At 42.5% G+C, this 27,364-nt stretch overlaps 1 protein-coding gene across 1 annotated transcript; it reads right to left on the bottom strand.

The window, feature by feature from the left end:
* Positions 1–447: 447 nt before the first annotated feature.
* On the bottom strand, positions 448–27,364 carry LOC139326253 (vomeronasal type-2 receptor 26-like). Its single transcript, XM_070956409.1, has 6 exons — positions 27,332–27,364; positions 22,686–22,732; positions 22,437–22,554; positions 4,172–4,282; positions 3,135–3,347; positions 448–1,293 (listed from the first exon to the last, which is right to left on the bottom strand). The coding sequence occupies exons 1-6, from the start codon at positions 27,362–27,364 to the stop codon at positions 448–450; spliced, it is 1,368 nt and encodes a 455-aa protein (XP_070812510.1).

Raw genomic sequence — 27,364 nt, 5'->3', positions numbered from 1 at the left:
TCTTTCCCAGGGGAGGGGCAGCTGCGGGAAATAGGTGCTGATGGGGTCTCTCAGTGAGACAGCCTTCAGGGACGCCCCCGCCCCCCACCTGGCTTGGTGAACAAGGGTTCTCATGAAGATGATCGTATAACTCTTGGAGGATGGGTCCTACAGCTTCCATTTTACCTCTTTTCTTACTTTCTCGTTCTACACATCTATATTTTCAGCCACTGACAATATTTGCTCAAATTATAAACTGTTCTTGGGAGCTGCAAAATGTTAAATTCCTCTGAATGACTTTCACAGATTTCTCTTTAGCTAGATTTATTGGGATGAATAATGCAATAATTCCAGTCATTCAACCATTTCCCATTTCAAAACAAACTATTTAAGTGGGGATAATTACTGCCTTCTTTCAAATAAAAGGAATTTTTAACAATTCTTTCAATATCACATCTGTGTTATATCTCATGTTTTTACATTTGTTCTGACTGTGAGCTGCTCCTTTGTGTTGAGGTCTGGCCTCAGAAGGATAATGTAGCACTTGGGGATGAAGATGCAGCCCAGCAGACCAGCACTGGAGGCCAGGATGGAGAAGACCTGCACAGCCACCATGTATTTCCCTTTGGTGCTCAGGTAGGTGGGCACAAAAGTCACCCAGACACTGCAGAAGACCAGCATGCTGAAGGTGATCAGCTTGGCTTCGTTGAAGGCCCCAGGCAGGTTCCTGGCCAGGAAAGCCACCGTGAAGCAGATGGCAGCCAGGAAGCCCAGGTAGCTGAGGGTGACGTAGAACATGACAACGGCCCCTTCGTTGCATTGCAGGATGATCTCTCCAGGCTGGGAGTGGAGGTCAGAGTCAGGGAAGGGGGCAGAAACTCCCAGCCAGATGGAGCAGATGATAATTTGGACAGCAGAACAAGACAGGATGATGGAGTTGGCCAAGCTCTTCCCCAACCATCTCTTCGCTTGGTTTCCTGGTTTTGTGGCCAGGAAGGCCAGCACCACTGTGATGGTTTTGGCCAAGAGAGAAGAAACGGCCACTGAGAAGGTGATGCTGAAGACTGTTTGTCGGAGAAGGCAGGTGGCTTTCCTTGGTTGACCAATGAAGAGAAAAGGAGACAAGAAGCAAAGCAGGAGGGAGACCAGGAGGATGTAGGAGAGGTCGCGATTGTTGGCTTTGACAAGGGGAGTTTCTCGGTATTTAACGAAGATGATTAAAACAAGGCCTGTAGTTAGGAAGAAGAGGAGGGCAAAAGAGACCAGGATGATGCCCAGAAGTTCTTCATAAGACAGGAAGGTTATAACTTTGGGGATACATTGGACTCTGCCCTCATTTGGATATTTATCATATGGACACTTGGTGCATTTTTTTGTATCTGAGAAAACAAAAAAGCAACTTTCCTTAATATTCCGTTCTTTTATCTTACAAGAAATGCCTTCTTTGGATAACAGCTGATAGCAGCGGCATTTTCCAAGAAGTATTTATTAAAGATTTCATTAAAAAGAGTATAAGAATGGTTTTTTTAAAAAATGTAGGTATATATTTTATTGAACTAAATTCTAGGGTGTTAATTATTTCCATTGTAATGTGTAATTATGGCCCAGTGACACCTTCTCCGTGATCCTCAAGGGGAGGATCCAATATACACTGGATTACAAGGTCTTTCAGAAGGTGGACCTAAAACAATTCATCAAGTTTCAAAGAACTAAGATCAGGGGTGAAATCCAGCAGGTTCTGGAGAACCGGTAGCGGAAGTTTTGAGTAGTTCTAAGGACCGGCTAGTCCCAGAGAGGGTTGGGAATGGAGATTTTGCAATATCCTTCCCCTGACACGTCCACCAAGCCACACCCACAGAACCGGTATGGAAAAAAATTTCATTTCACCCCTGACTCAGATGTTCCTAGAAAGGTGAACTTAGCAGAACGTATCCAAAATAAAAAGCAGAAGAGATATTTCCTCTGCTGTTAGTAAAGCTTGCCCAATCTGCCATCCCTTCTCCCATCTCTTTCCTAGCCCCTCCCAAGTCTTTTTGATTTACTTCCATTTAGATATTGATATTTCCAATTAGAAATTGTGCAGGTTAAAAATAAAAAACCCATGTGAGCTTCAATCTATTCTTTAACTTGCACTTTCATGAAAATCCTCTGGATGGATCCAGTTCCACAAAGCCTCCCATTTTCCTCAGTGTGACCCACCTTCCTGAGTGGAGAAGGTCCCCTCCGGACAAGGAACGCAGTCATAGCAGCAAACTGGCTCTCCTTCTCGAGCCCTCTTGACAAATCCAGGATGACAACTTTCCACACACTTGGACTGAGGCAGGGACTGAGCAGAAAAACAAGGAATGGCAAAGAAAATACGTTAAGACTTTTCATCCATGGAAAATGGAGGGAGAAATGGAGGGAGACAAGTAGCCTCTGGTCTTCACTGAGGTAAACATGAAACCTCTGACTCCTTCTAAACAGATGCAGGAGGTAAAACTACTGACAGGTTCTTCATTTAGTTCCTCCCTTTTTCTTTTGGAATTAAACATTACAATGAAATATTTTTCTACTTCCATTAGAATTCCATTAGATTTTTTAATGTAGAGTAAAACTGTGATGAAGAAAGAAAGCTCAGACCAGTAAGATCTTGAAAGGTTTCCATAAAACATGGCAAAACCACTTAGGTCCCGTCTCTTGAAGAGCTTCCATGAGATGACACCACCTGGCATGGGAGGCCAACCACCCTGGAGACTCTAGGCTTTGCCCCAGTAGTGAAATGTAAAATTTGTTCTTACCGGATATGTGGGCATAGCTTGGTGGGCGTAGCTTGAGGTGGTCATGTGACTGGGTGGGCTTGGCCAACTTTTTCTTTTTACTTTTTTAAAGCATTTTTTTTTTACTACCAGTTCGGTCGAATACGTAGTAAAAAAATGTTTTAAAAAGTAAAGAAAAAAGGTTCTGATGATCACAGCTTTGCTGCGCGATTGTTGGAACCTTTTTTTACCTTTTAAAAGTATTTTTTACTACCAGTTCGCCCGAACCAGTAGGTTTTATCACTACCGATTTGCCCAAACCAGAGCAAACTGGTAGCATTTCACCTCTGCTTTCCCCACTTGAAATGGGACCTCAAGCTTTGGAAAACAGAGAAAAGACACCAAAATTTCTCTCACCTTATTGAGCAACTTTAGCCGTGAAAGAGCATCTTGGTCAATAGTAAGTCTCTGTCTTAGAGAATACGCCAGAATCTCTTCCATAACATCCTCCTTGGGGAGAACCAAGAAGCTCTCAATGGCCAGATCTGCTATTATCTCTCCATTTCGGTCCAAGTACAGTTTCCTCTCAGAAATATTCCAAAATTCATTCTTCTCCAGAAAGGGATGAAACTAGAATGGGAACATCCAGGAATTTGAAAAACAGAAAACTTTGTTTCTTATCCCACATTGAATCTTTCTTCCACAATTGTCTAATCTCCAAATATAGTTAAATAGGATAGAAATACGGCCATTATCTTCATAAGTGAATGAGAAAGTTTGAGAAAGATTTGTCAATCATATACTGACAAAGAATAGAGAAAATATAATTGACACAATTGGTGAATTATAGGGAACATTCTAGAGCAGATGACAAATAAAATGAACAGAGGGGAAAAAAAGATGATTCAGAAACCCTTTGAAAACAAGAGGTTGATTCCCAGAAAGCATGGGTTGATCAAGAAGAAAGTTGTCGGGCTAATCTTCTCCCTGGTCATCCTGATGGAAAACACCTCCAGATGGAGAGTGGCTGGCTCTGGAGAATTTGATCGCTGAAGAGGGAGCCGGGTTTAGAGAGGGGAGAGGCACTACCAATCAATGCTTAGTTCTTCATCAACTGATGGAAAAATACGTATCAAATAGACCTGCATCATTCTACGCCTGCTTTATAGATCTCAAGGCAGCCTTTGATACGGTTCCCAGGACTAAGCTATGGGAGAAGCTGGAAGCTGCCTCAATTGACCAAAGGCTTCTTCATCTCTTACCTGCCCTACATACTAAAACATCCCTCAAGGTGAGGTGTGATATGCAGGGGTCCCTCTCGAAGTCAGTTAAAACTCAAAAGGGGGTTAAACGGGGGCATTTTGGCACCCCTGCTTTTCAACTTTTACATAACCGGCATGGTAAAATGGCTAAACAAACCAAATCACCATCCCCCCCAAAAAAAAATAGGTGACCGAAGCATCGCCCTCCTGCTCTATGCAGATGCCCCTGTGATCCTCTCCAGGACACCAGAAGGCCTTAAAAGATCCTTGCAAGCCCTTCTCCAGCACTGTAATTACAATCAACTGGGCATAAATGATGAGAAAACAAAGATCAAAAAGGCCAAATCTTTATTCATGGTATCTAAATGGCCACAAAATAGAGCAGGGAAGCCCCTTCAAATCCCTGGGGGTGGCCATTCAGGCCAAGGGTTCAAGAAACATGCAGCTGCCCTGGGCCAAAGATCAGCCAGCACCATTCTTCATTGTTTCCGCAAAAAGGGAGGCTACTATGTCCCTGCTGCTATTCAGCTTTTTGAGCACAAGTCGCTAGCACAGCTCCTTTATGGGACGTTGCTCGGACCGTCAGCTTCATGTTTTATATCATTAGAAGTAGTTCAGTCCAAATTCACCAGATCAATTTTCCAGATGCCACGTTGTGTCGCAAATGCACTTCTGCGCCTGGAGACAGGATTGACAGAAGTCGAAGGAAGAATCCGTATGGCTGTTGTGGCCCACCAGTGGCCAGTGGAGCTGGTAGCAGATTCGGACAGTGAGGAGGTTGGGGAGGGACATGGGTCAGTCCTGGAGTCTGGGGGAGGCTCTGATGAGGGCTCTGTGGTAGTGCGCACACATTTGCGAACCGGTAAGGAAGGTAAGTGAATTTCACCCCTGGATTCTCCCCTCTTCTCTGATCCTTCCCTAGGCAGCCTCTCTTCTCCTCATCCCAAAAGTCACTCTCACACATCATTACACTTTCTAAATAGATTATGGGAAGACTGGTGATATCACTGGATTTCTGTAATGGACTCACAAACAATTGTGTGATGTGATTAGAAAACTGAGGGACGGATGATATGATAACTAAGTGGATAAAAACTGCCTTCAGAGAGATACTCAAATAATTTTTAATTTTTAATTTTTTCCTTAAGACACCTGAAGGTTATGTTTGTTTACTTGATTGATTAGTCCATGGGCCAAATCAAAATGCAGAGTTCCAAACACAAATTATTACTAAAATCCGATTAAAACAATTTAAAATGGAATTTGAATAAAATACAATTTAAAATGAGATTGGAATAGAATACAATAATATATGGATAAATAAAATATGTTAAAATTATATATCAGTATCACCCCTTCAGTCTACCCCAATCAGTCCAACAAATGCCGATCTCAACAGAGCCATTTTGCTCAAGTACTGAGCTGTATTAAATGTTGTTTTCAAATTCTGGCTGCAGATAAGGTGAGTTGTTTTGATATGGGATTCCCAATGGGTCCTTCGTTTGGTATATGGACCAAGGTACCTGCCTCTCACCCTCTTATGCAGGCAGCAATCAAATAGGATGTGAGCCAGGTCTTCTGCCTCTGCCACTCTGCAAATGCAGAGACCTCCATTATAAACTATAGAGTGGAATATCTATGTGGTTGAATATTATTCCCAAACTTCTGCTCCATACAAGAGCATAGGGGTAACCTTTATATACTTTAATTAATGGGCTAGGGATTGAAGATTAGGGATAACTTTTTGCTATTGGACATCAATTTTTCTATATTATCATTAATACGGTCAAGTTGATAAATCCCCTTCACGCAAGATTTGATCTAAAATGTAGATCCCAGAGTAAGCTAATTTGATGTCATTTAATTTAAAGAATATGAAGTTTTTCTACTTAGAAACCTTATTTGAAACTTCATTTAAAATTTTGATAAAATAACAATGGTTTTAAATCAAAGGCGATAATCAGAAGCAAGCAACAATTGTTGAATTGGATGGATTGGATGGATGGACTGGAACTGAATCTGCTGCTGGCATCCCTGAAGGAGGAGTCTGGTTTGAAGGCAGGCTGCTTGGAGATGGCTGGAGAGGCCATGGACCCTGAAGACTCCAAGTGGGCAGAACGGATGATTGAAGAAATGGATTCTTTCAAGAAGATTGAGGGAGATTGAGGGAATGGACTTGTCATACTTAACTGGAAAACAAGTCTTAAGAGTCATTGAGTTTCAATTTACAGGAGGTCCTGTGACTTTGGGGAATGGAAAGCAGTTGTTGGGAAAGATCCTAATTAAAATTTTAAGGAAATGAATTATTATTAAGAATCAAACAAAGATATTGAATCATGAACAGATTCAGGATGGATCAGAGATAATTATTGTGGTGGTCTGTAGTAGATAAGAAGCCCCTGCAAATTGTCTGAGAGTTAAATATAATAGCAGATAACAGACAGTTTTGAAGTTTTGAAATTTAATTTTTTTGTTGGATTGCCTGTTAACTACATTTTTTATATACAGCAGACAGATGACAGGTCAAGTGGTTGCAAATATATCGGTAGAAGTTTATAATTGTGGACCTATTTTGCAAGGGGGAGAAATATACTTCTGTGAGTATTCAATTGGGGAACAATATATGCGTATGTGGTTTTATCTGTTTTTAATGCACAATTTTTTTAAAAAAATGTTTCATCTAATATTGTTTTGACATTGTAATAGTTTTATTTTTGGAAGTTTGTATTTTACTTTTTTGAATAAAATAAAATTTAATGAGAGGAATATCAAGTTTCCAGAAAAAATATTTATCATCAGCACACACAGAAGGGTGCATATGTAAAAAGCAGTAGAAAAATATCTGATTTTAGCAACTAGGACTTGACTAACAACAGAGTCTCATATAAGAACACGAATGATGGACTGGAAGAAAGATGAGGGATACCAAATTTGATATGCATGTTTGTGGAAATGATCTCAAAATCGTAGTTAACTGGGAACAGAATCTGAGTCAGCAGGGAGATGTTCATGGAAAGAAGGCAAATGCAGCCATAAGAATCTCAGGAAGTGAATGTTCTGGTTTGGGGAGACCCCAACTCAAGGACCAGGTCCCTTTGCAGGCACCAAGCTTGGGGGAGAATTTGCACAAAATCTACGTGTGAACTTCAGGGAAGGAGAAATAAGCCAAGGAGGAGATCAGAGGAGCTGCTCTTAGCCTTGAGGAAAGAGAACAAGGAGAAGAGCTGAAGATCAGGAGGAGTCTGGGAGCCCCTTTTCCAACTGACACAATCTCTCGGTTGGAGAAGGGAGGATGCAGCCCTCTTCCAATCACTGACACACATTACACACGAGTGTAAGATCTGCTCACTATTATTCCAGAGTGTCAAACACAGAAAAATGAATTCAGTTACAAAAGACGAGAATTTAGCTGAATGAGAGAGAAAAATATGATAAAAGGATGAACTGTTTTAGAGCTGAGCCAGTAAAGCAGAGAAGTTCAGTCTCCTCTTCATGGATTGTCTGAATGCAAAGACTGAGCAGCCATCAGTCAGAGAAGCTTTAACTGGGATTCCAGCAGAGAGGAGGGGTTGGGCTAGATGGTCTCAGTGTCCCCTTCAAATTTATAAAGGTTGTCATGCTACAACATGTATCTATTGTGCTGTTGTTGCTCTAGCCCCACCTAGTGGCCGGGGGCAGATAAGCCTCACTGTATGGTCTGAAGCCAGACTCCCTTTTCTCTCAGCCTTTGGAGGAGACGGAAGCAGCCGGTTTGACCGAGACACATGGTCATCCGGAGGCCTCTGTCCCTCACACGGAGCATCCCTGGAGAGGTTCCAGCTGCTTCTTTGTTGGCTGTTAGTTAATGCTGCCTATCTCCTATTTATCTTTGATTCTCACTCTTTGCACTTCCTCAGTTTCTCCGTGCCCTTTTCTCCCAATGAAACACCCAGATCCACCCCAGGCTCCCTTTCACTGGAGGAGAAGAGGGGGGTTTAGCTGCCTGTTGAGCTGCACACAGACCCACCTGCAGTGGGGACGGAACAAAGGGGAAATTCCACTATTCTCATCACATACCCATATATACGAGAAAATATTTTTTAAAAAATACAGCATTTTCAAATGAGCAGGGTTTAATATTAAAATGCCATGGTATTGTTGGAAGAAACATCCCTCTAGGTTCTGCTCCAAGTGGGGAAAACAGACACTGGAAACATGGAGACTGCTTGGAAAGATGGTTTAATGGTGGACAGGATCACATGGCTTGAGTTCCTGAACAGAAAAGGGCAGATACAGTAAATCCTCGGGTTTTTATGCTCTCTCTGGCTCTGCATTTCTTGGGGCCCCAAAAGAGTATCCTGATTGGTTGTCAGACTCCCAGGGGGTGGGGGCCTTGCTGGCTGATGGTCACATGTGCTTCCCAGGTCACATGTGGTGAGTTTCTGCTGCTATTGTGTAGAGGGCTAATCCCATCTTTGGCAATTCCTACTATGGCTCTGCCTGAAGGAGGCAGATCTTTGTTATGTAGAATAGACTGGCCCAGGCCTTAATGGCCCATTGACAAAGGGTGGGGGGCAGGAAGGTGGGAGCTGCTTTGTCTGTAAAATATGCTTCTCATATTTCTCATCCAGGGAAATATAATATTCTGCCTTTTTCATATTTCCTAAAATATTTCACTCTTCCAGGAAAGGGGTGGGTGCTAACTTCCTACAGTATCTACTCTTTGGAACCATTATTCCCTGAGTAATTGAATTGGCCAGATCTGTTGAGATGGTTCCCCTCCTTCTCCTCTGGATTCCTCCTCCAAAGGATCTAATATTGATGGATCCATATCGTGACCCCCATACCTGCCACGGCTGCAGCCTTGAAGACCCCAAAGTCTTTTCTCCCTCCTTCCTTCTCCTTCTCATTCTGGAGGAATAAGCGGAATTCAAGGCCTGGGCCAGAGTCTGAATGATACTGTAAAAGAGATAGTTATTTGGGATCGTGATCCTGTTCTCTTTCTTCTGGGTCTCCAGTGGGGCTTTCTGGGTGCATCTTCTGCGGCCTTTGACAGAAAAGACATTCTTTGAAAGAGAACAGAGAAAATAAGGATCTGGAAACTTTTTTTCCACAAAGAAATTGGGTTCAAAGGCATCATCCGTTGGCCTTTCTTTTGTCAGATACCCAAAGTTCCAAATACTATGGATGTATTTGAGAAGTCTACGCTTGTTCATTGGATACAGTATAAAATTTGTGAGGATCCAGACTTTCCCTTCAATGGGTCCTGGCAGACGCATACATGTTAAATGGAAAGGAAGGATTCTCTCCCAAAGGGAAACATTTTCTATGAAGTGAATAAAGACGTTGACTTGTCTCCACTTAGAGAGGGAATCCCTGAGGGATGCTCTTGTGTGTCCAGTTGTTGAGAACAGTTGTGATATAACAATACAAATTCCACTCCTGACAAGCATAGGAATAAAAATCCTCATGAAATTCTCTCCATTTTCTGTGTCTGAAGCAAAGAGGCCAATCAGGGTCCATCTGAAATGGAGGAGCAGTTGGACAATTCCTGGGTACTGGAATCCTTCTTTGGGGAGAATATGGTGGAAAAAGGGGAATTGACTTTTATCACTCAGAGCCTCTGAAACAATATCATGACTGATCTGAAAAAGCAATAAAGAAAGCTGTGTTATATTTGGGGTCAGATCAAGTCCAAAATATAAGCTTTTAATAAATCCAACCTGGTTCTCATAAATGTATTAGAATAGTTTGTTAATCAGACATTATTTAAAATATTAAAGACAGAATATTAACAAAATTGTATCATAATAATGGAAAATAATAAGCAAATTAAAAAACAATAAAAATGTAAATCATACTCGCCCCCAAAGCTCCACCCGTTTTCCAGGTTGCACAGACCCTCAGGGCCCGGGCCTTCGGCTGATGCTGTGCAATGCCAGGTCCGTAGTAAATAAAGCCCCCCTCATTTGTGATCTTATTCAGGAGGGGTGTGTGGACCTGGCAGGTGTTACGGAGACCTGGTTGGGCCATGAGGGGGGGGGGTTCCCCTCATTGAAATGTGCCCTCCAGGTTTCCTTGCCTTCCATCAGCCGAGGTCACAGGGGAGGGGCGGGGGGGGTAGCGGTTATCATTAAGGAAGGTCTGAAACCGAGGGAGGCCACTGTCCCTCAGATGACCAGCTGTGAATCTCTCCTCGTGAAATGGGGCCACGGGGTTCAGATGGGTTTGCTGATCACGTACCTGGCTCCCTGCCACGTGGCAGCAGCCCTGCCCGTGCTACTCAACGTCATCGCCGCGGTGGCGGTTGATACCCCCAGGCTTATGGTCATGGGGGATTTCAACCTACCATCCGTGGGCGAGGCGTCTGAGGTGGCTCGGGAGTTCATGGCTTCCATGACAGCTATGGACCTGACCCAGTTAATTCATGGCCCTACTCACACGGGGGGAAACACGCTGGATCTGGTTTTTGTCTCTGGACAGTGGTTGAGTGATCTCGAGATAGGGGATATAGTCACCGAGCCCTTGTCATGGTCTGATCACTCTCTCCTTCGTCTTAACCTTCGAACTGCTACACCCCGCCGCAGGGAGTCGGAGCCGGTAAGATGGTTCCGCCCCAGGCGCCTGATGGAACCTGATAGGTTCCAGATGGAGCTTGGGCCATTCCCTGAGGCTCTGGCACACGCCCTGACTGGAGACCTAGTGGCCGCCTGGGATAGGGCGGCTGCTGGAGCTCTGGACCGGGTCGTGCCTTTGCGGCCTCTGACCCGGCGCCGATCTCATTTAGCTCCTTGGTTTACCGAGGAGCTGAGGGAGTTGAAGCGCCGGAAAAGACGCCTAGAGAGTAGTTGGAGGGCCAGCCGTTCTGAATCTGACTGGACACTGGTAAGATCTCATATTAGGAATTACCTAGTGGCGATAAAAGCAGCAAAATGTAGCTATTTTGCTGCTCTTATTGCGTCATCAGATAATCGCCCGGCCGCCCTGTTTAGGGTGACCCGCTCCCTGCTCCACCAGGAAGCGCGGGAGGACCCCTTGGAGGGTAGAGCCGAGGATTTTGTTCAATATCTGTATGACAAAATCACTCAGATTCGGGAAGATCTGGACTCCGACTGGGTAGTCTCAGGGGGAGGGACTGGGGCAGGTCTTGAGAATGTTATCTGGGATGAGTTTGATCCTGTGACCCCTGAGGACATGGACAGGATTCTGGGTAGACTGAACGCGACCACTTGTTTATTGGACCCATGTCCCTCCTGGTTAGTGCTGGCTTCTCGGGAGGTGACACGAGGCTGGTTCCAGGGGATTATAAATGCTTCGTTGGGTGAGGGTGTCTTTCCTGCCACCTTGAAAGAGGCGGTGGTGAGGCCTCTCCTCAAGAAGCCATCCCTGGACCCGGCAATGTTGGTAAATTATCGTCCGGTCTCCAACCTTCATTTTGTGGCGAAGGTTGTTGAGAATGTGGTCGCGAAACAGATCCCCCAGCACCTGGATGAAACGACGTATCTGGATCCGTTCCAGTCAGGCTTCAGGCCCGGGTACAGCACGGAAACGGCATTGGTCGCGTTGGTTGATGATCTCTGGAGGGCTCGGGACAGGGGGTGCTCCTCTGTCCTGGTCCTGTTAGATCTCTCAGCGGCTTTTGATACCATCGACCATGGTATCATGCTGCACCGGTTGGAAGAGTTAGGGGTGGGAGGCACTGTGTTGCGGTGGTTCTCCTCCTTTCTCTCTGACCGGTCGCAGTCTGTGTTGACAGTGGGGCAGAGGTCGACCCCAAGGCCCCTCATATGTGGGGTGCTGCAAGGGTTGGTCCTCTTGCCTCTCCTGTTCAACATTTATGTGAAGCCGCTGGGTGAGATCATCCGTGGTTTCGGGGTGGAGTACCATCAGTACGCTGACGACACCCAGCTGTACATCTCCACCCCGGATCACCCCAACGATACCCTTGAAGTGATGTCCCGGTGCCTGGAGGCCGTACGGATCTGGATGGGGAGGAACAGGCTCAGGCTCAACCCATCCAAGACCGAGTGGCTGTGGTTTCCGACGTCCCGATATAGTCAGTTGACGCCATCTCTGACTATTGGGGGCGAATCACTGGCCCCCACGGAGAGGGCTCGCAACTTGGGCTTCCTCCTGGATTCACGGCTGTCTTTAGAAGAGCACTTGACGGCTGTGACCGGGAGGATTTTTTATCAGGTTCGCCTGATTCACCAGTTGCGTCCCTTTCTGGATCGGGACTCGTTACGCACGGTCACTCATGCCCTCGTCACCTCCCGCCTGGACTATTGTAATGCTCTCTACATGGGGCTCCCCTTGAGGAGCACCCGGAGGCTCCAACTGGCGCAGAGTGCGGCCGCGCGGGTGGTAATGGGAGCGTCATGGCGCTCCCATGTGACACCTCTCCTGCGCGAGCTGCACTGGCTCCTGGTGGTCTTCCAGGTGCGCTTCAAGGTTTTGGTTACCACCTTTAAAGCGCTCCATGGCTTAGGACCTGGTTATCTACGGGACCGCCTACTACCACCAATAGCCTCCCACCGGCCAGTACGCTCTCATAGAGAAGGACTCCTCCGGGTGCTGTCAGCCAAACAATGTCGGCTGGCGACCCCTAGGGGGAGAGCCTTCTCTGTGGGGGCACCTACCGTCTGGAATGAGCTCCCCACAGAGATACGGAGGATCCTGGATCTGCGCACCTTCCGCCGCGCTGTGAAGACTCTTTTATTCCATCAAGCAGGCTTGGCCTAATCTCCTCCCTCTTTTAATATATAAATTTTAATCTGTTCTTAAATTATTGGGGTGTTTTAATTTGTCTGGGCCAAAATGATTTAATTTGTATTTAACTGGTTTTTTAAATTTTTGTATTTATGTATTTTATTGCTTGGCTGTTCACCGCCCTGAGTCCTTCGGGAGTAGGGCGGTATACAAATCAGAAATAAAATATATATATATATTACTGTATCATCCCTACAATTTACCACAATTAGATTAACATGTACAAATGCCAACCGGAGTATTCTATTCCAATAAAGGGCCTATTATAATTTTCGAGGATTGCTGCATCTTTTTTTGCTTCTATATCCCAGATTCTTTCTGGAGGAAATTTTTTAACTTCTTTCTCCAGTTATACAAGAAAAAGGCAGACCTCAAAGCCTAATAAGATTTGTCAGTTGCATAATCCAAGTTTGGTCTTTAATTGAAGTTTTGTCTGTTCCAACAGCCACAATTTTCAGAGTCTGATAGTTTCCATAGATTAAATTTTATGCCAATTTATGCCATATTTTCTGAATTCAGACAAAACAGAAATTGGGTAAATTCCCAAATCAGCTCTGAGGGCAGCAGCTGGAGTCCTTGAGTACCCCAAGATCCTCCTCAGAGGCTGAGATTGGGTTGGTTCTGCTGGTGGTTTCTCTCTGGAGCCCCAAACATCAGATTGATGTAAGAACATGGGGGAAAACTGGGCCTCAGATACTTTAATAATTGGGGCTGTGGAAGCTGGAGAGCTATGAGGTTTTCATTTAAGCACCACTTTCACTCCTGCCCTTCTCTAACTGAGCTCCTTGGATGATGAGGGAGCCAAGATTCAGGCTCAGAGAAAACAACCCCAGGTAAGGAAAAGTGTTACTTGCTCTAATGGCTATGATGTCATTTCACAAAGACCATAACTTGCTTTATAAATTATCAGATAATTATTAAGACAAAAACAATCCAAGTCTATACAATCCAATGTGTAAGTATGATAAAATCACATTATCTGTATAAATCAGTGTATTCCAATAGGAATTTAGCAGGCTAAACATGTGTACCTATAACAGAACTTATAACAAAATAAAAGGGTTGGAAGGGACCTTGGAGGTCCTCTAGTCCAACCCCCTGTTCAAGCAGTAAACCAGGCATAATAGCAGTAACTGTGAGAGGGATCCTGGAGTCTTAGTGGACAACCAATTAAATATGAGTCAAGAGTGTGCAGCGGCAGCCAAAAAAGCCAATGGAATCCTAAATCGCATTAACAGAGGGATACAATCAAGATCAAGAGAGGTACTAATACCACCCTGTAAAGCCTTAGTAAGACCACACCTAGAATCCTGCATCCAGTTTTGGTCACCACACTATAAAAAAGATGTTGAGACTCTAGAAAAAGTGCAGAGAAGAGCAACCAAGAGTATTAGGGGACAGGAGGCTAAAACGTAGAATGAACGGTTGCAGGAACTGGGCATGGCTGGTCTAGTGAAGAGAAGGACCAGGGGAGACATGATAGCAGTCTTCCAATATTTGAGGGGCTGCCACAGAGAGGAGGGGGTCAAGCTGTTTTCCAAAGCACCCAAAGTCCGGACAAGGAATAATGGATGGAAACTGAACAAGGAGAGATTCAACCTGGAAATAAAGAGATAAAGTTGCCTTCAGAAGTTGTGGGAGCTTCATCCCTGGAAGCTTTCAAGAAGAGACTGGACCGTCATCTGTCAGAAATGGTGTAGGGGCTGCTTGGACTAGATGACCTACAAGGTCCCTTCCAATTCTGTTAATCTGTATCTATCTATGCTATTCCAGACAAGTGGCTGTCCAGTCTCTTCTTAAAAGCCTCCAGTGATGGACCACCCACCATTTCTGAAGGGGAGACGTTCCATTCCTCACCATTAGGAAATTTCTCCTTAGTTCTAGGTTGTTTCTCTCCTTGATTAGTTTCCATCCATTGTTTCTTGTCTTGCCTTCTAGTACTTTGGAAAATAGGTGGACCTCCTCTTCTCTGTGGCAGCCCCTCAAATATTGGTACATTGCTATGATGTCATCCCTCGTCCTTTTCACTAGACTAGACATACTGAATTCCTGCAACTGTTCCTCAAAAGTTTTAGTCTCCAGGCCCTTAATCATCTTTTCTGCACTCTTTCCAGAGTCTCTACATCTTTTTTATAATATGGAGACTAAAACTGGATGCACTATTCCAAGTGTGCTCTTGCCAAGGCATTATAAAGAGCCTTGGTAGTACAGTGGTTTAAGGCACCCTGTTATTAAGCTGGTTATTAAGACCAGCTGCCTGCAATTACTGCAGGGTTCGAATCTCGCCAAGACTCAGCCTTCCATCCTTTCTAAGGTAGGTAAATTGAGGACCCAGTTGTGGGGGCAATAAGCTGACTTTGTATAAATATACAAAAGGATGAAGGCTATTGCTGAGCACATTGTAAGCCGCCCTGAGTCTTCGGAGAAGGGCGGCATATAAATCAAATTAAAAATAAATAAATTATAAAGCGGTACCAATACTTCATGTGATCTTGATTTTATCCCTTTGTTAATGCAACCTAGAATTGGCTTTTTTGGCTGCCGCCACACATTGCTGGCTCATATTTAAGTGATTGTCCACTAGGACTCCAAGATCCCTCTCATAGTTACTGCTATGGAGCAAGGTTTCACCTCATCAAGGTGAATTTACAATGAATTACAATTTGTTAGATAGGCCCAGGATTCAAGTCTATCTAGATCCATCTGGATCTTCAGCCTATCTTCTGGGGTGTTGGCTATTCCTGCCACTTTAGTGTTGTCTTCAAATTTGATGATTTCCCCATTTCTCCCCTCATCCAAATCATTCATGAAGATGTTGAAGAGAACTGGGCCTAAAATGGAACCTTGGGGTCCCCCACTGCTTGTTTCCCTCCATGCAGACGTAGTTCCATTGAGGACCACAGGCTGAGCCCATCTGGGGGTGATGCTGTCTACCCCACATATTTTCAGCTTCCCGAGAAATTGGTTGTGGTTAACTTTGTCAAAGCCTTTCTGAAATCCAAGTTCTGTATACTACATGCACTGCATTTCATTGGTCCACTAATTTAGTCATTTTTGTCAAAGAATGAAATAACATTTATTTATGACCTGTTTTTTGATCCTGCATTAGTCCTAGTATGTCATTCATATCTATACTGAATAACAAGGGTTCAAATGTGCATCTTTCCCTTCCCCCTTGGTAAGCATAGATCCTTCTTCTCATGGCTCCATTGAGCCCAACCCCCCCCCCCCTCAAACAAGGGCTTGGATCAGGGCCAACAGGCTGAGCTCCATTTTGAGGGCAATCAATTTTCTCCATCATATTTCTCTGTTTATTGAGTCAAATGCTACACTGACATCTAGAAAGCAGCAAACCTTGTTTTACCTCACTGATATAGATTAGATATTTCAAGACAAATTTGTTGCCAATATTAGATTATTAATTTATACATTATTTCTTATAAAATCTTGATAGCTTTTCACTCTATCTAAAACCTTCTGCAAGGAATGAATTTTTCTCAAGTTTAACTAAGAGGATCATGGCATAAATTTTAGCCACAATATCTGCTAGTCTATTTGGTCTATAATTGCTAGAGTCCTTTTCATTCTACTTTTTAGATAGGTAAAATGCTACTATTGCCAACTTCAATCTGTCTGGATAGGGCAGGCATCATGTATGTGTGAAAATGAAGATGCCAATAGAGGCCCCAACAACCAGGGATATTTTCTGATCAGTTAAATAGTTGGTAGAATGTCTTTTGCAGGGAATGTATTGCTTGCAGTTCAGGCCTTTTCTGATTAATCTCAAAATGAACATAATGGGGTAAAATATTGAAGTTTTTGCTAATATGGAGAAAAGCAGCTCTTTGATTCCATGGAGAAGACATGATTGAATCTATTGCTCACCCACCACCACCCACCCCTCACTTTACTAGAAGGAGAAACACACACACAAACCTGTGGGACTTTGTAGGTGCCTCCTAATGTTGACATCTGGATGGAGATCTTCCTCTTGGCTCCATCAAGAAGAACCAGGAGGTTCTCCTTCCTTCCACAGCTGTAGTTGGGGACATTGGCTTCTCCAGTGGAGAGCATGTCCAGCAAGGCATCTGAAGTGTGGAAAGTGCTCAAATAGTTGTTATGGATGTTGTAGCCAAGTGTGAGATTGTGCAAGAGTTGGGAATTCTTGCTGGCCAGTTCAATGTTGAAAATGAATATTAATCCAAATACAGAATTATAAGATGTCCTATTGTAAAAAAAAATTATAATCAACAGCAACAACAAATACTTTTTTTAATATATAATCATCCACAAGCCTACTGAGTCTTAGGCCAACATTGATCCCAAACCAATGATCAGTTACAAAAATATGGAAACGGGCTGAAATACAGCAACTACAACTGGTTCCACCACTACGTTGAATAAAATTCATTATTCAAGTGATAAATTAAGGATTAGACTGAGAGAGGAAATTAATCTGCAGCCCTTTCAACTTTTTTTCAGACCCATTTTTCACAAAGTCTTTTGAGTCTTTTTCACAAAACCAAAGAGAGAAGCCATGGAAATCAAAACCATTCAGGAAATTAGACATATTCCCCAATATAAGAATAAATGAATTAAAAAGAAAAGAAGAGTGTTAAAATGGAGGGACTGCAACTCCATTACTCTAAATGACTTACGAATCATGGAAAACAAACGGAAGAGAAGGAGCCATGTTGAAAAGAAACTTTACATGCAATCTTTTCTTTCCACTGATGACTATACTGATTAGATGGTCTCCTGGTCTATAGCAGCTCCATGGTTTTCCATCCTGGTTCTCCAAACTCAGCAGACATTTCATTCTCAGCTTCCCAGAGACTGAATGGGACAAAAGCAGCATCAGAGGCAGAAGCAGGAGGTCCATCATTCATGGCGTGAATTAATCAATATCCTTCCCGTTTCTAAAGAAGAATTGGAAGAATTCAAAGGACTCTCACAAGGTGGAATATCCAGTTGCTTTCCTTCTACAAACACAGAGAAACACTCAGCTTCACCTGGAAAGGAGAGAGACATACATTCAAGAGCACAGACCCTGCCTGTCCCAAACCTCCATCTTTCTCTGCCCAAAGTCTCCCCTGAAGGATTCGGTCAAAGAGCAGAGCTGAAACTTTTATCATAATTCTCCCTCTCAGGAGAGATCCCTGGATAATTCAGCTAGTTCTTGGACTTGGGGATTGTTGGGCATTTCTCTGGAGGGAAATGAAAGGGAAATAATCCCCATGTGATTCAAAATAACAGGAGCAGAGATGGAATTAAATCGGTCATCTAGAATTGAGAGTTTTGGGCGCTCCAAGCAGTGAATACATGGCACCTGTGGCTGAAATAACAAATAAATCTGATATTTGTTTGTATAGTGATGAAAGACAAAACTCCAGGGGCCAGTTAATGCCAGAGGTTGACACAGATCTGAAATAGCTGCCAGCTGAGTTGGAGCCAAATTTTACTTTATTTTGAAAGCTAATGCTCAAGGGCAACACACAAAAGGGCTGATGCAATAGTGCAGCCAGTCTCTAAGAGCAAAATCAACTTTAGTGAAAAACTAGTTTTTAGAACTTTGCAGAGTTAAAAAAAAATCACAGGAAGGGGGAGAGGGGGGGGGGAAGGGGGGGAGAAAGAGAGGGAGAGAGAGAAGTTAGAGAAAGCCAAGTGAAAAGAGATGGAGAAATCAAGGCTGCCTCTCTCCCCATGTGGGGAGGGGAGGAAGGGAAGAAAGGAGGGAAGGGGAGGGAACTCAGAACCCTCATGTTGCAGATGGAAAGCTGATCTGCAAAATCCATCTTCCATCTTCTGAGTCCTGGAAATGGGGGAGACCATATCCCATGTTGCTCAGCCACCTCTTTCCACGCATGGGGCACTCAGGGGGGAAAGCAAAGCCCAGACCCATGGAGAAAGCCCAGGATGGCCAGGAAGGAGGAGGGGATCTGGGGCATTCCTGGGAAGAGACTAACATGGTTTATGGGTCCCAGGGTTGAATGTTGGGGGGACACAGCCCCCGGGGTTTCTCCAGCCTCGCTCGGGCCCGAGGCTCCTGTGGGGGAGAAGCCATGCAGGGCTGGGTCTTCCAAGGGGGATCCGGGGTTGCCCGGGAGGAAAAGGCAGCCTACCTCACCCTGGAGGGGACCCTCCGTGACTCTGAGGAAGATGGGGTCCTCTGTGGCCCCTCCAGAGCCCCCAGCTGAGGAGAGCCTCTTCATTGCAGCCTTTTCTGGGGAAGGGGCTTAAGCCCCCCTCCCTCTGCCATTCTGGGAGCTTTTGCCTCTTTCTCATCCCCCCCAAAGCTTTGAATTTTGCATTTTATTTGAAATCCCCCTCCCCCTTTGGCTTGGCTTCTTCAGCTTCTTCTCTATCAGGCTGAGGGCAGGGAAGCTCCCAGGCAACCGTCTCTTTCCCCCATTTGATTGGCTACAGGGTTGTCATGACGAAGGGGGCAGGCCAGGAATAGAAGCAGCCAGTAGAGAGAAAGAGAGACGGGACTTTTTTTGTCCCTGAGAACTGGAGGATTTGAATGTGAAATCTGCTTTCTTTTACAAAACCATTTATATTATTATGGAAAAGTAAAAAGTTGAGATTCGATTTTAATGCTTTATTTTACTGCAATGGAGGAAGTCTGAAGTCAGCGCTTTTTTTTCTTTTCTCCCTCCCCCCCACTTCTCTTTCCCCTCCCCCCATTTCTTCCTCTTTGTTTTTTTATTTTTGTATTTTATTCTATAATCTAATAAAATGTTTTTTTTTTTAAAAAAAAAAAAAGAACTGGAGGATTTGAATGTGAAATCTGCTTTCTTCTTTTCAGATGAAGCCCAGAATCAAAAGGAGGGAAGGGTCAGAGAAAATGAAGGAATATTAAAAAATATATTTAAAAAAACAAAGGAAAACTTAGACTTTGACAGAAGAAAAATAAAAAGCGAACACCAAAAAGAGAAATTATCAAACTCTGTAGAAAAAGTTCTTTAGCTCTGTAGAGTGTGATCCATAAGATATACAGCAATTAAAATCAAAGAATAGTAAAAGTCAGCCTTAAGGAAATCTATTGGAGACGCAGAGCAGAGAGATCGGAAGATGAAGTGAAATTGGACGTTTAAAAAAATAGTGTCGTCAAACAGCTTATAGAGAATAGCTAAAATAGTTATAATGTTAACATTACTTTCTGCACAGGTTGAAAGGATGTAGAATTTATAATTTTTCTTTATTTCGATAAAAAAATGTGTAAGCTTTCCTATTTCTGAAATAAAAATCAAACCCCAGCCATTGAAGAGACAAAAAACCCCAAATCAAGTTTCTAGTTTGTGAGTATGGAGTCTGGGTCAATCTGTTCTTTGGTAGTATATATATAGAATTTCCAAACTGCCAATCTTTAAGGAAATCTTTTCTTTAATTGAGCACAGCCACCGGATCATGACTCGATGCGGACAAGACTGACCTTTTGCTCTCCAATCCCTCCCTTTCCGATCCCCAAATATCTGCTTCTCATTGGCTATCTTCCAAGTCATTCTTCAGACTCCTTGTCTCGTCATTTCCCAGGAATGTCTCCCCCCCCTTCATTTCCACGACAACCGGACATCAAAGGGATTTAGCAGGCAGAAGTTCAGAGCTTATCTCTCTCTCTCTCTCTCTGCTCTCTATGCCAGCGAAATGATGACATCCGGCCCCTCTCCCTTCACTCTCCCAGTGGGGCCTGCATGAGATAAACAACAAATTTAGTACCTCACTCCCTCCGAGGGGGTACCCCACCCCCTCCCGGCTTGTCCGGGTGATCTGCATGGAATTTAGCTATGAGGCGGTCAGCTTGGATGTTTGTGCTCTTCACCCAGGAAGCTTCTGACAAAGGGTAGCCCTTCCACTTAATTAAATACTGGAGGTACCCTCTGTGCCACTTCGAATCGAGAACCCGCTGTACTTCATAGTGGGTCTGGGCTCCAACAATTAAGGGCCCTGGGGGATCACGGGGCACCGGCCTTAACGTTGACCCTATTACAGACTTCAGGAGGCTACTGTGAAAAACGGGGTGTATCCTCCCTAGTAACCGGGGCAACTGCAATTGTACTGTAACCGGGTTGATTACTTTTACTATTGGAAATGGCCCTATGAATTTCGGCCCCAGTTTTCTGGTCAGTTCCTTGAAAGCTGGGCATTTTGACTCAGGAGCTCCTCAGTCAGGGAGAACGACTTCTGCTTTCTGCTGCTGTAAATAGGAAAACCAGAGAGAAATTAGACCCTTACGTTTTTTACTTGACTCATCAAACATTTTCTTCCATTGAAGAATATTAAAAATACCTTTATGTTTGTGTCGGTGTATAAATTCAGTGTTGCTATTTCTACCAATAATCCTTTCACCATTTATTGGGTCTTTTAGAAAGGCTCCGTAAAAATGGCCAATGGGTACAGTTTGAGGGGCTTTAGATGCACCTCCAGGGTAGTCTTAAGGGATTTGATTAGTGACTTAAATATTAAGGTTTAATGTGTTGATAAGAGTTGTTTACAAGAATTGTATTACTTAAGTTTTTACTTCAGTATTTAGCAAAGAAAGTCTACACACCCCTATTAAAAGGGCAGGTTTTGGAAATGTAAAAGAAAAAAATCAGACCAAGATAAATCCCTTCAGAGTACTTCCTCCTTTAACATAACTTATAAGATGTACAATTCAAGTCAAAAAACAAACTGAAATCTTTGAAGGGAAAAAACTGATGTTAAATAGTAGTCATTAAATATGTGAAAAATCCATTATGTTTTAGCCTCCAGTCCCCTCATCATCTTTGTTGCTCTTCTCTGCACTCTTTCTAGAGTCTCCACATCCTTTTTACATTGTGGCGACCAAAACTGGAATCAATATTCCAAGTGTGGCCTTACCAAGGCCTTAAAAAGTGGCATTAACACTTCACGTGGTCTTGATTGATGCAGCCTGGAACTGGGTTGGCTTTTTTGGCAGCTGCTGCACATGCCTGGCTCCTGTTTAAACGGTTGTCCACTAGGACTCCAAGATCCCTCTGAGAGTTACTCCTGTTGAGCGAGGTGCCCCATATACTGTCCCTGTGCATTTTGTTTTTCTTGGCTAAATGTAGAACCTCACTTTTTTCACCCTTGAATTTCATTTTGTTAGATAGCGCCCAATGTTCCAATTTTGGAGCCCTTTTGAAGGAAGAGTGGGCAAAGATTTCCATGGCAAGATCAGCTCTAAGGCCAAAAGACTAGATGCTCTCATAAAAGCCAAAGGTGTTTCAACAAAGGATTCATTTAAAAAATAAATGTTATATTTTATATTCTTTAGGTAAAATGTAGACTTAAGTGCCACTCTTCTCCCTCGGATTCCTCAGCGGTCGCCCCCCAGATGTTGCAGGAGTCTGGAAAAATTAAAATAACAGCCGTGAAATATATATATCGTCAGAGGCTTTGAAAAGCATTTTTCCTACAAGCTCTTCGACCGAAGAGGTTGTAGGGGAAAAAATGCCTTTAAAAGCCTCTGGCGATCCCAGCTGAGTTGCCTGATCATCAGAGGCTTTTCAAAGCATTTTTTTTCTGCAACCTCTTAAGGTTGTAGAAAAAATGCTTTTAAAAGTTTAATAAAAAAAGGTGGCCACGCCCACCCAGTCACATTAACCCCCCACCAAGCCACACCCACAAAATAAGCCACACCCACAGAACCGGGAGTAAAAAAAATTAGAACTCACCCCTGTCCCAGAAGATTTAGACTGCTTACCTTGGGGGGGCGGGTGGTAAAGGACCGCTGAGGGGGAGGACCTTCCTTGATAGGGGGCAGGTTGCCGGCCCGTGAATTCGTCTGCTGAAAAGCAACGGAGGCCATGAGGACGTTGGGCCTGAGCCCAGGAAAAACCCTCAAGCCCGGTTAATCCAGGCCCCCTCACCCAAAAGAGCCATTTTGACTTCCAGGGTTTGGGTCCCATTGGGTACGTGTTGAGAAACAATTAAAGAAATAAATACGACATACCTCCGTCGGTCCCCGTTTTCACAGGATGGGCTGCTCCTCTGGAACCACTGGAAAACAAATAGACTGCTTTAAAAACAGAAACTTATTGACATTGCCTCGACCTGGCCCCGCCTCCTGGCCTCCCTCACCTGGCCCCGCCTGGCCCTTCCCCTCCTGAGGGTCCCCCCCACCCCCTGTGGGGCTTCAAAGGGCCGCCCTACAGCTGATCAGTGTTAGAAGAAAACAAATGAGTAGACCAGTGGTTCCCAAAGTGGGCGGTACCACCCCCTGGGGGGTGGTGGGATGCCTTAAGGGGGCGGTAAGAGGCAAAAGGGGGCAGGAGGGGGGGCACTAAGTGGCAAGGTGGGTGGCCCCCAACCTTTCGCCTGTGCAGTTATCCTTGGAAGCAAACAGCCAGAAAAAACAACTCCTTTCAGCTTCAGCATAGGCTAATTAGCCCATTGATTAGATTGGCCTCCCAACTCTCAGCTGATTTGCTCTCAGCTGTTTTGCACAGGGCTCTGCTGCTTGCTGCAAAGAGCTAAATTGCTGGAGCAGATTTTTTTTTTCTCCTTGTGCAAATCAAGCTGAAAACGAAACTGAAAGTAAAGCAGGCTGTTGGCTTTGCTGTTTGCTGCAACGTTGGAAAATTAGGCAGAGGCAGATTTCTTTTCTTTTTCCTCACCAAAAAAAGGTAGGTGCAGACAATGGGAAATTTAGGCCAAAAGAAGAGAGTTCAAGATTTTAAAACACAAAAGAAAAAAAGCTCTATTTAACTAGGGAAATGTAATAATTGAGATACTATTAATTGTATATTGTATTGAAAGCAGAAATGGTTAAGTTGTGGTTTGGAGAAATATATGGGGGAAATTATTTGGTTTATTATTATAAATATAATTAATTGATTTGTAAGAAATTGGATTGCATGGAAATAATTGGAATATTCATGTTCATATTGATTAATATACAAAAAAGATAATTATATAACTAATTGATTTATATTAAAATGTTGAATTTGTATTAAACAACTGTAATATTACATAATTAACCAATGTGAGGATGGATATAAAAATAGATGACAATGGGAAGGGGTATAATATAGAATAGAAGGGGGAAATTGAATTTGATTAAGATTAGAGAGGAGGATGAAGGGTAATATTGGTTTTTTAAAAAAAATAGATAAGGAATAAATATGGCAAAAAAGGAAATATAGAAATTGTAAATTTAATTGAAATGACTAAACACTGTTTAAATTTGTGAACTGGCCAAATACTCTGTTCAAAGAAAATACATTGTATGTTTGTATGTGTGTTTCTAATTATTTTTTTTTAATAGTTTTTATTAATAATAAAAAGAAAAAACAAAACCAACATAAATACATTGAAACAACATACAAAACAAACACACATCAATTCAGTCCAATGACTGACTCTTAGGAGATAATACAACGGTGGGTTATTTTTCATATTTCTATTTGTATCAATATCTACAGTCACCTATTTACTTAGTTATATATATACATATATAGTTGACTCCTTATTTACTTCTATGCATTTCTATTGAATAATCGAAAGTCATCTTTATATTCCTATTTTTGCCTCCAGCCAGCTGTACCATCTTTGCCATACTAAATAGTAATCAGTATCATCTTTCTCTTGTATTTCTTTTGTGAGCTTATCCAATTCTGCACATTCTGTAATTTTAGCTATTATTTTGTCTTCTGTGGGTAGCTGTTCAGATTTCCAATGTTGGGCAAAGAGTATACGTGCCGCTGTGAGGATATGGATGATCAGATATTTTATTTCTTTGGTATATTGTGCTGTGATTATTCCCAATAAAAAGGTTTCCGGCCTCATTTCCAGTTTTTGTTTCGTGATTTCTTCAATCATTGTTTTAATTTGTTGCCAGTATTGTTTTGCCCTTCGGCATAGCCACCAGAGATGATAATATGTCCCTTTCTGTGATTTACATTTCCAGCACATCGGAGATGTATTTGGGAACATCTTGGCTAGGCGCGCCGGTGGGAGGTGCCATCAGTAGAACATTTTGTAAAGGTTTTCCTTGTAGGGTATAGACAATGTCATCTTGTAATTTATCTTCCACAGATTCTCCCACTTATCCAATTCAATAGTATATCCTATATTTTTGGCCCATATTATCATATTCTCTTTGACAACCTCCTCCTCTAATTTGTATTTTAATAGGTACTTATAAATTTTGGTAATCATTTTCTGATCTGTACTTTGTAATATTTTATCCAATTCATTTGGTTCATTTTGGAATCCAAATTGTGCCCGATCAGTTTTATATCTTGATTCTATTTGCATGTATGGCCACCAATCAATGTCTATACCCTGATTTTGTAATTCTTGTCTTGTTTGTAATTCTCCTTCACTGTTCAGTAATTCTTTATAAGTCCTCATTTTCTCTATATCCATGGCATTGGGATATATTAGTGCTTCCATTGTCGATAGCCATCGTGGAATCTTGGTATAATGTTTCCTAATCTCTTGCCATGATTTGTACAATGATTCTCTGATAATATGTTGCTGGAAGTATCTGTGGTGCTTGTCCTTTCCCTCCCACAGAAAGGCGTGCCATCCGCGTTGTAATTCAAAGCCCTCTAGTAGTAGCATTCTTTTATTCTTAAGGTCTATCCAGTCCCTTATCCAGTTTAGCGACGCTGCTTTATAATATAACTCCCAATCCGGTAGGCCTAAACCTCCTTTTTCCCGAATATCTTGCATACACTTTATTTTGATTCTGGCCCTTTTCCCATTCCAGATAAATTTTGTTATTATTTTATTAAGGTCCTTAAAAAAGTTCTTTCCTGGCCAGATTGGGGTTACTTGAAAAAGGTAGAGTAATCTAGGCAGTATATTCATTTTTATGGATGCAATTTTCCCTAGGAATGACAGTTGTAATTTGTTCCACATTTCCAGGTCTTTTCTAATTTGTTTCATTAATTTATTATAATTGTCTTCTCTAATTGTTATTGCTTTAGCAGTAAGCCAGATTCCTAGATACTTTATTCTCTTTACGATTTGTATTCCTAATTTGTCTTCTAGTTTTGTCTCCTGTACCTTTGTCAAATTCTTTGTTAATACTTTAGTTTTTTGTTTGTTAATTTTAAGCCCTGCGACTCTTCCATATTCCTCTATCTTCGCTAGAAGTTTGGTTCCTGTTATTTCTGGTTGCTCCATTATAAATACCACGTCGTCAGCGAAGGCTTGCAATTTGTACTCTTCTTTCCGTGTTCTCAAACCTTTTATTTCGGCATCTTTCCTGACTTCATTTAGTAATATTTCCAATGAAATTATGAACAATAGTGGGGATAAGGGGCAGCCCTGTCTCACACCCTTTTGTATATCCAGATTTTCAGTCATATCTCCATTAATCATAATTTTGGCCGTTTGGAGGGAATATACTCTTCTAATCATATGTAAAAATTTAGCACCAAAGTCCATGGTTTCTAGCTGTAATATGAGGAAGTTCCAATTTAGATTATCAAAGGCCTTTTGTGCGTCTAAGAAGATTAAGGCTACTTGTTTATCAACTCTTTTCTCGTAATATTCCAGGACGTTGATAATTGTTCTTATGTTATTTTTGATCTGTCTTTTTGGAACAAAACCGTTCTGATCTGTATGTATGTATTTATGAATAATTGTTTTCAGTCTTTGCGTTATAACCAACATGAAGAGTTTATAATCTACATTGAGCAATGAGATCGGCCTATAATTTTTAACTTGTGTGAGGTCTGTGTCTTCTTTAGGGATAAGTGTAATAATGGTTTCAGTCCAGGATTTGGGAATTTCTGCTTCTAATAATGCATCATTGAGGACTTGGAGTAACAGTTCATCGATTGCATTTTGACAGTTTTTATAAAACTCCGTTGGTATTCCATCCGGGCCTGGGACCTTGTTGTTTTTTTGCTTTTTCCTTGCTTCCACCAGCTCAGACATCGTAATTGGTCTATTTAATGCTTCTCTGTGGGACTCCTCTAATTTTGTGATGTTTGTTTTACATAGGTATTCCTTAATGTCTTCATCCCGAATCTCTTCTTTCTTGTAAAGACTTTGAAAAAAATCTTTGACTATACGTTTTTTGTCTAGGTTGGTATGGTATATTTGTCCTGTTTCGTCCTGCAGTTGAAATATTGTTCTCCTTTCTTTTTCTTTTTTCAATTTATACGCTAACCAGCGCCCCGTTTTGTTTGCATGCTCAAAATGTTTCTGTTTTGCTAATTTGATTTTCTGTGCAATTTCTGTCTGGGTAATCAAATTGATTTTATGTTTAGTAAGATTTAATTTTTCTTTTATTGTTTTGTTATGGGGCTCCTTCTGCAATTCTAATTCATATATTCTAAGTTCTTCTAGCAACTTATTCCTTGACTGTTGTTTCTCTTTATTTTTTTTTGCCATATACACAATTGTAAGACCTCTTATGTATGCTTTAATTGTGTCCCAAAGGTTTTGAAGCGATGTCTGTTCTTTAGTGTTTATTTGTAGGAACATTTTAACCTCTTTCTCAATCATCTGTATATATTCCTTATCTTTTATTATTCCCGTATCCATCATCCACCTCCTTTGCTTTCGATGTCCTTTCCATATGATTTTAATGGGGTTATGGTCTGCCCATGTGTTCACTGCTATTTCGATATTTTTTACCTCCTCTCTGAGGTCTGAGGTCATCCAGGCCAT

Source organism: Pituophis catenifer, unplaced genomic scaffold (genome assembly GCF_029215685.1).
Source record: "Pituophis catenifer annectens isolate HBS135680 unplaced genomic scaffold, rPitCat1.0.hap2 SCAF_20, whole genome shotgun sequence".
Lineage (NCBI taxonomy): Eukaryota > Metazoa > Chordata > Lepidosauria > Squamata > Colubridae > Pituophis > Pituophis catenifer.
Note: the sequence above shows the minus strand (reverse complement) of the source record. Positions and strands in the feature narration are given on the sequence as shown.